The following is a 13115-nucleotide window of genomic DNA, read 5'->3' as shown; positions in this document are numbered from 1 at the left end:
TAGGTCGTTACACGTTTCCCGTCATGGAATACGTATTCCAAATGCTAAAAATGTTGATTCAAGACAAGAATAGTCGTCACAGTTCAAACTGTTTACAGCGATCGGAAAATGCGTGATGATTGTGTTTACGATGTGCTATGTTTGGACACGAAGACTAGTTGCAGAATGTGGGTAATATTCGTATTGGACAGCGATGCTACTTGAAGTACAATATGCTCATGTTTTATCTGATACGATACGTCCTATTGCAAACACGAATACAAACAGCATGGGAAACGAGTTTGTCTCTGTTCAAGTTTCTGGTAATAACTGTATCTATATTTTTCTCGATCGATACCAAAGAATTAGTCATTCTTTTGAAATGCACCCTATATCTAAGATGTAATCTGAAGTTGCACGATGTACAATTTTCTGAAGTACCTGGAGAAGCAATATAGCTAATACATTTACGGTGTGATATAGCTGCACGAGGTACAGCACAGAAGAAAAGAGTTTACTCGTAACCGACACGACACAAGAAGAAACCATGACTGTTCGATAGCCGTCTTGCACCCAAGCGAAAGAAGCACATAGGAATTGAGGTTTGTAATTATAGATCGAGAATACGCATGTCAGGTCAGCACTGGAGGTGGCGCGGTACACAAATCCTACGCTTCCTGCTAATCTGACATATCGTAGATCTTAGTACTCATGCAGGTAAATGGTGCAGATATCTAAGATGCAAGTGCATGTACAACATAGGCGCGGTGTCCCCGAACAGGCCCATGTCAAGGCAATGTTGATGGTGTGTAAGTGCCGAAAGGTGCAAAGCGTAACCCGGCACTTTGATCGTGCGCAGAATTGATTCGTTCCGTATAGAGAGGAAATCATAACCATTTATATGATGAGACCACTTCGCGATCGAGATAAGTTTACTGACCAGCATACATGCGACAATGTGTAATGAGGTTTGTCCTAAGATTGCGAGTACCCGCGATAACAGTTCCTCGTCTCGTGGTACCAGTTCGTTTGAGAAAGCAAGTTCCCTCAAACGAAAAGTAGCCGAACATAGATCGAACGCTGCGGTCCGCGACTTTGCTTGTTCCCACGAGGGTCCTAACGTCTCGATGCTTTTTTGTATGGCCCGACGTGACGGATGTGACAGCTGCAAGTGCCGTTCGCTTGCCGTTCAGTCCAATCTCCGATACATGGGAATCTGCGCACGCATGACAACCGATAGAGAGCTTCATGCCCGGACACGTGTGTTTCCTCAGACATAAAGACGCATGACGAAACATGCCGGCTCAGTTGAGTGACAACGAACTAATTAGCAGGCGTACCGCTGCGAAACAGAATATCGCGTGTTGGCAGCGGATATAGTGTTTCGCATAGCGAACATGTGGGTAGGGACAAGCCGTGTTGCTCAAACACTCGGAATCCTGTCTACGCCGTAGACTTTCCCTTGAAGCCCAAGGCACCAGAATAAACACATGGAAGAGTTTAGACAGGACGCCTGGGGGCTGAGTAACGTGGCAAAGCAAGTCCTAAGATCTGACTAGAAACTTGACACTGTGTGGGACCGGGATTGCCTGGTGTGTTGTTAGCTGCCAGAGAGTTGTTTTGCCGTCAGTTCACGAGTTCGAAGGAATGTCGTTTGCAGCTTGCATGAAATTGATGACGGCCAACCGCATCCTATGCCTTCCTAGTACGTAGCCGGATATTGCTGTCTCAACTCAGTGCTGTTGGCGGGGTAGGCAGCCAAATGGTTAATAAGGATGTGCGCAGCGCCACCAACGTGGTCACGGTTAAGGTTGGCTGCTGCATAGAGGGCAATTTTAGTAGCATTCAGAAGATTTCGTGATCGCTGGTGATTTCATAGACAACAATAGATCGTTGGTGTTGGAGCCATCGTATTGCGCTTACGACGTAAAGCGCGTGGTTAGCAGCTGGCGTGTTCCTAGCTGAGTCAGGTCATGCACGTCCATGAGAAGGGCCGTGGATTCTGTTTCAGGTGTCCGCTAGAGGGTCTATCGTATGCCTCCACCCATCACGAAGCCGCCCACCTGAGCGCGCGCCTCTCATACTTTTTATTGCCATCATGCCATCACACTCAATATGTTCGAATCGTCGTCACCGAGATGTGATGAGATGTGTGACGATAGTGGGCGATAGCAGCAAACGGCGACTCGTTGTGCGCAAACCCCACAGGAAGCTAGGAGCGAGCACAAGGTGCACAGCATGCCCAGCGCCGCCAAACTGTTCGCCATAGCTTCCGGGGACACTGTCCGAACGCGCACTATCGATAGGTACTACTATGCGTGCATGCATATACGGCTGCACACGTTTTTAGGCATATGTACGAGTGCCAGCAATGCGGTCGAGTCTACGGAGCCTTTTTTTTGTAAGTCGCTCTACTCCGGAGCATATGGTCCCATGGCGGAATGGCGCGCGACAGGCGAGCAGAAAGAGGCAAGGAGAGAGGCGGTATGTCTTGATTCGTGAAGTGGTCGTAGGAGCGGAAATGATCAGAACCCTTGTTATGGAAGTTTCATGCGCGAAGAACGTGGGATGCACAATGAGCGACAAGATCGGCACAGCAGCGACTATTGAGGCTGGCTTGATGCCGTGATTTAGTTGACTTGACTGCTGTAGAGCGGCGGTCAATAGCGTCGGGTACTGCTGGCCGTTGACCCCGCAACTCTCAACATCCTCACGGTGCAGACTCTGCTGGTGCTGCAATGGCAAAGAAAGCCAGGGACATGTTCCGACACTGGGGCTGTTTCCTCGCTGCAAGCATGTGTCTTGGCTAAAATGAACGCTAAATATTCTTGGTTAAGACCAGGGGCACTGGCGAATAACGACGACAGCTGCGCAACGTCATTGGTTTGTCTCACCATTTACCCCTGACAGTCTTCGTGTGCATGGTCACACCCTCGCTCGTGCCGTCGCCGCTTAGGCCATTTGGGAGATGCCCAAGCCCGCCCGAGTGCTGCCCTTGCACGACCGTGAGCGTGAACGGACCCTCGCAGCGGCCGGTTGGACGTCTCCCTCTCGCTCAGGCTGACCTGTCTCTCCCCAGCTTCAGCCTCCGTGCCTGAACAGCCTCACCTAGACGGCTTTCCATCTCGACTCCCGCACACCGCTGAGCTGTGCTGCCTCTCATTTCGCCCTACCCTTCGTACACCTCTACGCCTCTTTGAGAGAGGGTTGCCCCGTCGCTCCCTGTGCACCCGTCGAATCGTTCCATCTGACATCGCCATATCGAACACACTGTCGCGCTCGGTCCCGGCATCTGTTTTGGCTTCGAGTACGTTCGACACGACCATTACTTGCTGGGCCACACTAACACTGGGTTGCGCTACAGTCCCTCTTGCGCTTCTCATCACGAGCGAGTTCCATCTTTCAACCGTCGCATTCGCCTCCCAACTAATAATCCTTGGACCTCACACCTAGTCATGCCAAGTCGAGTGGAATCATAATCAGTCTATTGCTTTACGTCTCGAGTCGAGAATAAACTCACATCACGTTCGCTATATCACCGGATCGTCATACGACCAACACAATCATGTCGCTGCCAAAGCCTATTTACCCGCTCAGTGAGCACTGCTCAATCATCTACGATAAGACGCTTTACGTATACTCGCCATCTGGATTTCAGTCGCTGAAGCTTGAAGAGGGGGCAGAATGGAAGGCGTTGCCTATGGACATATCGCTCACCGGAGCACAATGCGTCAAAGCAGCACCCAAGGGAGATGCCCAGGCGGCTAAGCTGTTCATTGTTGGAGGTCGCGTCAACGAGACGGCTTCAACATGGAATTACCCTGGACTGATGCACTACACATTCTCCACGAAGAAGTGGGACTGGCAACGGTCAGAAAGCTGGAACACGCAAAATCGCGTAAACCATGGAGCCGTTTACCTCGAAGAATCCAAGGAAATCCTCGTGTATTCAGGCTCGCAAACAGACGGAGACAACGGCCCATCGTCTGAGTCGTTTGTCTTCTCTACTGTCGAACCTTACTCCGTCTCAAGTTCGCCGTCGGGTGGCGCGCCTCCTTCTGTGAACCCCATGCTTATGAACTCGGATGCGAGCACTGCACTACTAGTCGGTGGTGGCGCGACCAACACGGCGGTATGGAAGTTCAGCAAGGCGTCGGGATGGCAAGACCTCGGCGTCACTCTCACAGAACCCATCGCCAATGAAGACGCCGTCAAGTGCTCAGTAGTCACCAGCAAAAACGATAAGAGGGTCGCTCTGCAGAAGTTTGACATGAGTGCAGTACCAAACGCCGTGGAGCGAATTCTATTGATCAACAAGGATGGCTCGCCCGCAGCCCCGGGAACCCTCGCTGGAGGGGATAAGAAGGGGGGAAAGGTGAAGCGAGTTACCTTGGACGACTGGTCGTCGTATAACGAGACATACGCACCGAAAACATCACGAACTGGCTACTCGTTAGCACAAGGGGATGATGGCACTACCGTCGCCAGTGGAGGTAACGCTGATGAACCCATCGCTATCTTCGAAGCGCAGGAGAACTCATGGATGAATGCGACAGCATTGTTTGCTGGACAAGATGTCCTAGTAAACTCCGTATCGTCCTCCAGTGCGTCATCGACGCCAACCCCAACAGCATCCATATCAGCCACTCCAAGTGCTAGTACGACCGGGGAAGCCGCCGCACCTGCGGGTCCTCCTAGCAATAAGGGAAAGATGCTGACCGTACTTGGAGCCACACTTGGTACGATCTTTGGCATTGCGTTCATCCTAATCCTGATTCTGTTCTGTCTCAAGTACAGGAAGAACAAGAGCAAGCAGAATCCAGGTTACGTCGAGAAGAATGACCGGATGAGCTTTGCCGACCGTGGTGCCGCTTTCATGAAGGAGGCTGGCGGATCTGTCGTCACTTACCAACCCAAACACAACAACGACTCACTAACATCGCTTGCCATCATCCAAGGACGAGGTGGTGGTCACAAGAAGAACGTCGCGAGTGACGCCAGCACAGCAGGACTAGTCAAGAAGAGCAGCCCACTAGGCTACTCTGATGGCTACAATGAGCCCTACGAGCTTGCCAAGTTCGACCTGAAGCCGGAGCCTGTTGAGCCCATGGTTCGCCAGAACTCCAGTCGGAACGCTAAACCTGCACCAAGAGCTCGCAGCTCAGGCTGGAGTAGGTACTTCGCGAACAACGAAGCTACGAACCTTGCTAGTGCACCACCTGCTGACCGATCGACCTTCGCGTCGGACCGAACAAGCACCGGTAGTCAGTCACAGTACACAAACTCACGCATGTACAGCTCACGACCATCACAACACATTGCTCCATTGGAGATCCCCAAGTTCAATGATGGCCAGCGTCTGAGCCGAGTGGCGAGCGGAAGTCCGACGCTTGGAACCCCCACTAGCAGTCTGCCCGGCCTACCACATCAAGTTCAACCCATGCAAGCTGAGCTCGCCCGTGCGAACTCCAACGCTAGCTCAGTATCTGCTCTCAGTCACGACGATCGTCATTACCTACGTGATCCAGTAGAGAGCTGGACCCCAATGGGTGATGACCATCGCACAAGCAGTCAGTACACTGGTAGCATGGTCATTGATCCTAACAACAAGTTCCATGGCACCAGCTCATACTATCCCGATGGCACAGAGTCGTTCTATCCCAAGAGCAACTTCAGCTCCTTCTACCCCGGACAAGGCGACAACTCACCAACTGTTCCTGACATGCGAGACAGCACGTTCACCATGTTCCCGTCTGGCAACGCGCCTCCAGCACCGAAAGACGAGATGCCCAAGAGCAAGTTCAGCTCGATGTATCCTGCGCCGCCACGTCTCGGTCTTCCACAAGATCGTGAGAGCACCGCAACGGTGTTCCCAGGTGGCCCAGGTGGCGCACAAGGAGGACAGGTTGAGCAGGCATTGCCGAGCCCGAAGTTCAACTCTTTCTACCCACCACCAAGAGTTGGACACGAAAGCTCAGCAACCTTGTTCCCAGGTCCTGGCCCCAATCAGCAACCGAACGCGAAGGAGCAATCGGACATGTCATGGCTGAACCTCGGTCAAAGCCGTTAAGTTCTTTACTTCAATGTAGCCTGTCATCACGCCTATAATGAGCCCATGCTCCAAGCAATCTTTATCCACCGTCCTCATCTCCCAATACACATCCTCCACCCTCTCGAAAAGTAGCATCATTCCAGCGAACGCATACCTCTGTACAGCAGATCTTTCTTTCTCGAGCATAGCATTCATCAGCGCCGGGCGTCTTTTCCCAAATCCCTTGTTACCAAACACGAAGCGTTGTCGAGCTTCGCATTCAGTCGCTACAGATACCCGACGCCAACCTCACCACAGCGCGTCAACCATCCCCCAACTACCAACCCCGCCGATCACCAACCTCTCTCCTCTCGAAACGGAAGAGTCTCAGTTGTAAATAGAACACTCTTACCCCACAAATTCCTTTCTTTTCTCATACACTCTTTTCTTTTTCCTCGTTTCCTGATATCTCTTTTACTTTTCAACTTGGTCTGTGTCCAAAGTTACCTTTTGGATGCAGCATCATCTTGATCCTGTTGTTATTGTTGGCTGTTGTGTTATCGCAGATCTACGGATCTGGATATCTTTGTTTTTCAATGGCGTCGTCGTGCAAGATGGAAAGATCTCCTCCTGTCTTGTTCTCTGTTGTTGAAGGTCGCTCGAGTGTGAGTGAGATGGGAAGGTAGTAGCTTAGCTTGTTCCGAATGTTTCGCATGCAGTGCGAGGGTTACGTCTATTGTTGACGTAGTGGCTGACTCGAGGAATTGGATCGGACGTTAATACTTTAATGAAATAAGCGAGTGTCGTACCAAAATACCGTGTCTGTCAATGTGATGTTCGAATCAACAGAGTGACACACTTGCGCTTAATATAGTTCAGGAGCGATTGCACAATATAAGAGGGAGAAAATGAACTGGTACGCTAAAGTCTTCCACTACTCCGTAGCCAACAACAGCACAGATAGAATTATTCTCTACATGCACATATAAGCTAGAAGACGGGGTATGGCAGGAAGGTTGATCAGGACAGGCTCATCGCAAATCTCGAGAACTCTAGATTGTATGAGAATGTCCTGACCATCGACTCTTGGATGTGCCTCGAGATCTTCATCATGCGTAGATTCATCTTCGGGTCTGGCCACGTCTTTACTCTCAGACTCATGTACGGTAGCCCCAGCGTCGATAACTGTTTGGTATCGTCTCTCGACGGCTTCCGCTGCTGACCCCCCGTCTTATAATACCATCTTGATCTCACCGACTAACGTCGTCCGAGGGGGTTGTCCGAGTCTTTGTGCATATTCGTTCACTGAAGTAAACCATACTATTGTCTTTCCAGACCGCAACTCTAGAAGTCTATCGGCGAACGAATGACCGTCCACATTAAACGTGATACTCCCCCAACGCCCTGAGAATGCCGTACCATCCCTTTTCACCCCAAATCTAATTAACAACCCTCCTCATCTGCGCCGCCTGTCTCGGCTCAATAAACAATGCCTCTGCCTCCGTTAGGATGAGCGGCTCCTTGCCCTCCTTGGGAATCGTCTCCAACCAGCCCTTGACCCATGCTTTCCTCCCCTCAACCTTTGTCGTCTCCGCCCTTAGAACGACAATCTGCCCCGCCATGCACGGCGCCTTGTATGTAATGTTTAAACTGGCAGTGACACCTACTTTGTTGGGCAAAGCAGGGAAACAGCATCGTGCTAGTCCTTCGTCCAAGAGCGTGGCTAGGAGGCCTCCGTGGACGATACCAGGGTGTCCGCAGAGCGCTTCACCGAGATATTGCAGAGAGACAAACGATGAGCCGTCTGCGGTGCTGAATTGTAGCGGTGGGACGGCGATTTTGTCGGGACCGAGTAAAGTGCCTCCAGTCAAGTTTTGTGCTCGCAGACCCTCTGGGATTTTGAGGTGGGGGCGCGAAGGAATGTATTTGGGGTCTTCGAGTAAGGATTTTGTGATCGGGTGCTCGAATATGCTTCGTTCTATTTCCGCGACTTGTTCTGTGGAGGGCTTGAACATTTCCAAGGTCTCAGCGTCGGTGGGTGGGTTCGAGAGGTCCCTGAGGGACTCGATTGCGGGGGCGCCGGCCATGATGAAGCCGCCTGTGAAGGTGAGAAGGGTGAGAGCGAGAGCGATAGGTAGGCGGATGTAGATTGGGCGTTTGGCCTTCTGGAGATTTGGATTGGGTGGTGGTGGTGGTGGCGTTGATATGGGTTGTGAAGTTTGCGATTCTGCTACGAAAATGTTAGTTTCGATATTCTTCTTCGATTCTAGTATGACGACAGATAGTGGTCCAGCCCACTCAATCGAGAACAAGGAAGACTTACAAACAGTACTCTGCCACCTAAAAATCCTCCTATCTGTACCACGACCAGGCTTTATACAACACCGGCCGACTTCGCGCGGGGCCAATGCCCTCCTACCCCCGAGTCCCAGACTCCGACCCACATGCCCAGATAAGGTAGACCTTGCGGATATCATGGTTACGTATCTGCGCGGCGCCTAGAATCAGAAACTTTTCCTGGGCTAGAGGGAAGTCGGTGAGCGTTTGGTAACATCGGAGGTTCCGCGCAAGCTCGGACTCTTCGGAATTGGAATGCCTCGGCTGAGAGAACGCGGGCTGTTGGTTCGACTTTGTCAGGGGAAATTTGGTTCGACGGCAGCCAAGATAAATACTATTGGAATGTCGTCGACTGTGTCAGTGTTTTGGTGCGTACTTCGGCCGATGAAGGACTTGATCAAGGCTGGGGAGTCTGGCGTGGATGTTCCTCCCCTTTCAAGTTGAATGGGTTGGCGCCAATGCCTACCACACCACTAAAACATGTCCCTATACGCATTGCTTGTGACAACAGGTATGCTATGGGCTTAAGGAACCTCACTTCGGAATCTGACAATTATCGAAAAGAGGAAGACATGTCCTAAGGGGACGCATAACGTACGAAGTGAGGGTTGATTTTTCTCAATTCCGTCTTCAGGGCACATTCCTCATGCTTTACACGTGGTATTTCCACTCCACCGATCCATCAAGTCATCATACTATACATACAGAGTAGAGAAGTGTGTCATGTAGGACGCCGTACTCTTCTACAGCATCCGTCTATCCACTTCCATGACCCATTGACGAAAACAGAATAGACCCCATGTAGAGGCCAGGGACTATAGTAAAAACAGAGCAATAGCTGTATCTTTTTAAGACGCCAAAGATGCCGGAAGAACATAAGACGCGCGAAAACATGGCGTACTCGTACAGGGTGGGAACACAGGTTTGAAGGAAAAAGGGATAAGTTGGCGACTCGCTCAGTAGTAATCCCTAGCACTCTTCTGCAGCTCGATCAATCTCCATCCTCGTGTTTCGGGGTTGTTCACGTCTTCTGGTATCCTGGTGACACCAATAGCGTATGTGACTTGTTGGACCTTGTCATCCATGCCGGATGCGAGTTCACCAGACTTGGCGTTGCGGTATACGTGCACTTCTTGTGTTCTGCAGGTAAGGATGAAGACTGGGATCTCTCCTGGCTCTAGCAGTTTCGCGTTCAGGACATCAACACCACGGATATCGACAATCTTTCCGTCAGACTTCAGACCTGCGGCTTGGTATTGTTGCATCAGCGCTGCGTAGACTGAGTATTGTGCTGCTGACAACCACTCTTTCAGGACTGCGATATCGCCCTTGACGTATGCGTCCAAGACTTCTGGGAGGATGTATTCGCGCATCTCGGTCAGGAAAGGTTCCATTTGGAAGTTGGGGTCCATTTCCCTGAATCTCTTAATGACCATGGCCGTCTCATTCTCGGCGAAGAAGCCAGTGATGCGGTCGGTGATACTGCGGGCAGTCTCGATGAGGGGGTTTTCGGACTCCCTGTAGACGGTCTTCATGCCGAAGAAGCCCTGGGCGAGCTTTGAGTTGTCCTTCCACTCTCTCCAGACTTCCTTGTACTTGGCGTCCTTGTGCAGAGTGACATTGGTACCAGCGCTGCGAATTGTCAGTCGAAGCTTCTGAGCTACTTGGAAAAGTCTTACTTTGGGTCTTCTTCCATTGGCCCCAAGGTCCTACCACCTGTTCTCTGGAGTTCGTTGAGTTCGCGCAGCTCACGCCTCTTCCTACGCTCCTCCTTCTCGACCCATCCACCGTATCTTGACGAGCTACCATCATCAATGGTCTCCTTCACAGCCTGGAAGGCCTTGGTTTGTCGCACTGGTCGGGTTGCGTATTCGAGGCCACTTCCGGTAACCCTAGCAGCAGCGCGAACGCCCTTGACCGGCATGGTGTCCCATGTCCACGCCGCACCGTGACCGACAGCTGATGCTGTGGCCTTCAATGCCTCTGTTGTCTTTGTCTTGGCAGCTTCAGAAATCTGTCCAGCTTTCTGAACATTAGGATTCTGCTGGAAGTCGTGTAGTGCACCACCCAACTGCTTTGTACCCTCATTCCAGTCCTTGGAGGCCTGGAACTCCTGCTTCAAGGTCTCGGTGAAGACTTGCCATGGTGTCTTGTCACCGTGGGGTGGAGGTGGAGGCGCGTCCTCCTTTTTTTTCTGGCCCTCCTCGCCCTCTTTCTGTTCACCAGATTCCTCCTCTCCGTCCTTCTTCTCTTTGGCTTCCTCGCCCTCTTTCCTTGCCTGGTCGCCTGCAGCCTGCTCTGCTGTGTTGGCCTCAGAGTCTGTAGACTTGGTGGACTGGGGCTCCTCGTCCTTTACAGGTTTTTGCTTTTGTGCTTGCTCGTACAGTGCGGGGCGAGAAGAGAAGTGGCGGGCGTATGCGGATGACGTGCGGAAGAGAACATCTTGGGGCAAGAACTCGCTGCGGAGGAAGCGTTGAGAGGAAAGTGTGGGTGTGGGTGGGAGTGAGGTGCGTGCGGAGGGGACTTGCGAAGCTCTTGGCAGTGTCGATATCCGTCTATACGCTGCAGCTCTTCCATATGCGCTTGCAGGCGTAGCAGCGGCGGGTTGTATGCTCCATCGCGCAGTGGCGGCGAATGTGTTTGCTGTTTGGGGCCTCATGCTCTAGGATCGAACACAATAGGACTAAAATTAAATTGAAGTACAACCGGCCCAGAGGGAAGATGTTTAGAAAGTGGGCGCGGCAAATGTTGGGTGAAGGACGTCAGTTTCGGCATCGCCATCTTTTTCCGCGGTAGTGCCAAGCTCGCAACTTTCTTCGACCTTCTAGCAAGTCACTGCATCCGCGAACCTCAATCGGGGCATCGATACCGCCTCCAACATGGCCAGCAACACCACCTTACGGACGTTTCGATCGCTCACATGCACAATTCGCGCATCATGTCAACACACGCAGCCTCTGCGACCCTTCTCCCACAGCACACAAGCCCTCAATGCGTCTCCCACCGACCGCAATAAGCCCTCTTTGTCAATGGACAGTCTCCTCGGCAATGTGTCACGCAACTTCAAGAACGCAGGTCCTGACCACTTTGGGAACATAATACCCAACGCCGACGGGACCCCGGGCTTCAAGAATCTTGCACCACGCGAGTGGGAAGAGGACGACAAGCACAAATTACACGTTTACGCTACCAAGCACAACACACATCTGTGTCTCACACAGCCAAATCGCAATCCCCTCATCTCGGTATCGTGTGGAAACATTGGTTTCCGGAAAGCGGGGCGCGGGTCATACGATGCTGCCTACCAACTCGCAGCTTTCCTCATGAACCGGATCCAGGACAAGGGCTTGCTGCCACAGATTCAGAAGCTGGAGTTGATATACAGAGGATTTGGGCCAGGCAGGGAGGCAGTCACAAAGGCGATACTGGGTTCCGAGGGAAAGAGGATACGGCCGTTGATTGTCAAACTAGCCGACTCTACGAGACTCAAGTTTGGTGGTGTGAGGAGCAAGAAGCCAAGGAGATTGGGTTAGAGTGTGAGAAAGCAGCAGTGTACGATGATAGTAGGGCATCACTAGGCGTCTATGGGTATGGGCCCTCACTTGACGGCATGCATCACAAAGAGCAGTGTATAGTGGCCAAGGGCAAATTAGACCAATTCGAGAGTCATGTCAGATTTTTCGGCAATGGTGCCCTTTCAGCGGGTGGAATAGGCCGACCACTAGAATCCGTTTCCGCGATGTTGACAAGCCTGGGTGCAAGATTTCCAGCCTCATACCTAATAGGCCCTCTTGCGATTCCTTGATCACTACGACTACTTCCAGCAGAATAGCTCTCGTTTTCCCAGCCCCTTGCCTCCTCAGCGGTGCGATGGCGTTCTCGTTCTCGGTCGTGCCGCAGCATCGACGCTCCTTCGTCTTCGAACTCCTCGTCAAGCAACTCTCCATCAGCAGTATCATAATCCGGTGGCGCTATCCATTCCCGTGGTACAACGCATGGCAGAGCGACGCCGATGCTAGCGGCACGATTCAGATAGCTTGGGGCTGGGCGACCGGTGAGCTTTTCGCAGAGGTAGGACGTGAAGTGGTTGCAGTTCTTGGTGAGGAGGTTATACGACGTTCCTTGAAACTCGTGCGAGGCCTGTGACACGTTAGCCAGTTCTCTGAATACGAATGCTGTTGCATACCTCTTGGATGATAGCCTCTAATTCTTCTTCAGGCCGAAAAGAGAAGCCATGTAGGATCGCCTGCTTGAAAGTACCACCTGGGGGTTCTTGCCCAGGTTTCGTCCAGTACACTCCCGTTAGATCCCGCCGGTCATGCCCGCCATATGCATATTCCCTATCGCCAATAACAACACCCGTGTGTAGGAGAGAACTTCCAATCGCCCAGAGCACAGTGGCGACCTTGCCGGGGGGTAGTAGATCATAGACGTGTATGGTGACCTCGGTTCTTGTAAGTGACAGCGTACTCCTATGGTTGCCGGAGCTTTTGCGCGAGGGTTTTGGTCGGGCAGAGGACGACATTTTGTGTGAGTGTGGTGAGATGTATGGATGGGTGTGGTGCAATGTTTAGAAATCGAGTGTGGTATCTATTGCGGTAGGTATCTCTCTACGTTTGGTACCGAAGATGGAGGGTGGGGTATCATAGACGCTGGTAAAGGACGCTGAATGGTGTGAGGCACTGGTGCGGGGGCGGGAGGGTAGAGGTCAGTGAGCGGGACCAGCCCTCAAAGTAATATGCGGAGATGGAGGTATGGGCGGTGATGT

At 51.9% G+C, this 13115-nt stretch overlaps 5 protein-coding genes across 5 annotated transcripts; 2 read left to right on the top strand and 3 right to left on the bottom strand.

Annotated features, from left to right (window-relative positions):
* Nucleotides 1-3544: 3544 nt before the first annotated feature.
* On the top strand, nt 3545-6049 carry CC77DRAFT_932056 (hypothetical protein; the record flags this gene model as incomplete). The annotated part of the gene is made up of 1 exon (XM_018534244.1): nt 3545-6049. One exon carries the CDS (start codon nt 3545-3547, stop codon nt 6047-6049), a length of 2505 nt encoding a protein of 834 aa, XP_018387709.1.
* A 1400-nt stretch (nt 6050-7449) lies between these two features.
* CC77DRAFT_1030205 (thioesterase family protein) lies at nt 7450-8487 on the bottom strand (the record flags this gene model as incomplete). Its single annotated transcript, XM_018526572.1, has 2 exons — nt 7450-8240; nt 8334-8487. The coding sequence occupies 2 exons, from the start codon at nt 8485-8487 to the stop codon at nt 7450-7452; spliced, it is 945 nt and encodes a 314-aa protein (XP_018387708.1).
* An 816-nt stretch (nt 8488-9303) lies between these two features.
* Nucleotides 9304-11006, bottom strand: CC77DRAFT_1030204 (Tim44-domain-containing protein; the record flags this gene model as incomplete). The annotated part of the gene is made up of 2 exons (XM_018526571.1): nt 9304-9979; nt 10027-11006. 2 exons carry the CDS (start codon nt 11004-11006, stop codon nt 9304-9306), a joined length of 1656 nt encoding a protein of 551 aa, XP_018387707.1.
* A 155-nt stretch (nt 11007-11161) lies between these two features.
* Nucleotides 11162-12064, top strand: CC77DRAFT_794673 (mitochondrial ribosomal protein-like protein subunit S18). The gene has a single exon (XM_018533222.1). The coding sequence runs from the start codon at nt 11227-11229 to the stop codon at nt 11878-11880; it is 654 nt and encodes a 217-aa protein (XP_018387706.1). The 5' UTR covers nt 11162-11226; the 3' UTR covers nt 11881-12064.
* On the bottom strand, nt 12014-12872 carry CC77DRAFT_932365 (DUF862-domain-containing protein; the record flags this gene model as incomplete). The annotated part of the gene is made up of 2 exons (XM_018534260.1): nt 12014-12487; nt 12534-12872. The coding sequence occupies 2 exons, from the start codon at nt 12870-12872 to the stop codon at nt 12014-12016; spliced, it is 813 nt and encodes a 270-aa protein (XP_018387705.1).
* Between the last annotated feature and the right edge of the window lie 243 nt (nt 12873-13115).

This window comes from Alternaria alternata (assembly GCF_001642055.1).
Source record: "Alternaria alternata strain SRC1lrK2f unplaced genomic scaffold CC77scaffold_7, whole genome shotgun sequence".
Taxonomy (NCBI): Eukaryota; Fungi; Ascomycota; class Dothideomycetes; order Pleosporales; family Pleosporaceae; genus Alternaria; species Alternaria alternata.
Note: the sequence above shows the minus strand (reverse complement) of the source record. Positions and strands in the feature narration are given on the sequence as shown.

Coding starts and splice junctions, on each gene's coding strand:
- CC77DRAFT_794673 (XM_018533222.1), top strand. CDS start 11,227: ATGGCCAGCAACACCACCTTACGGACGTTTCGATCGCTCACATGCACA.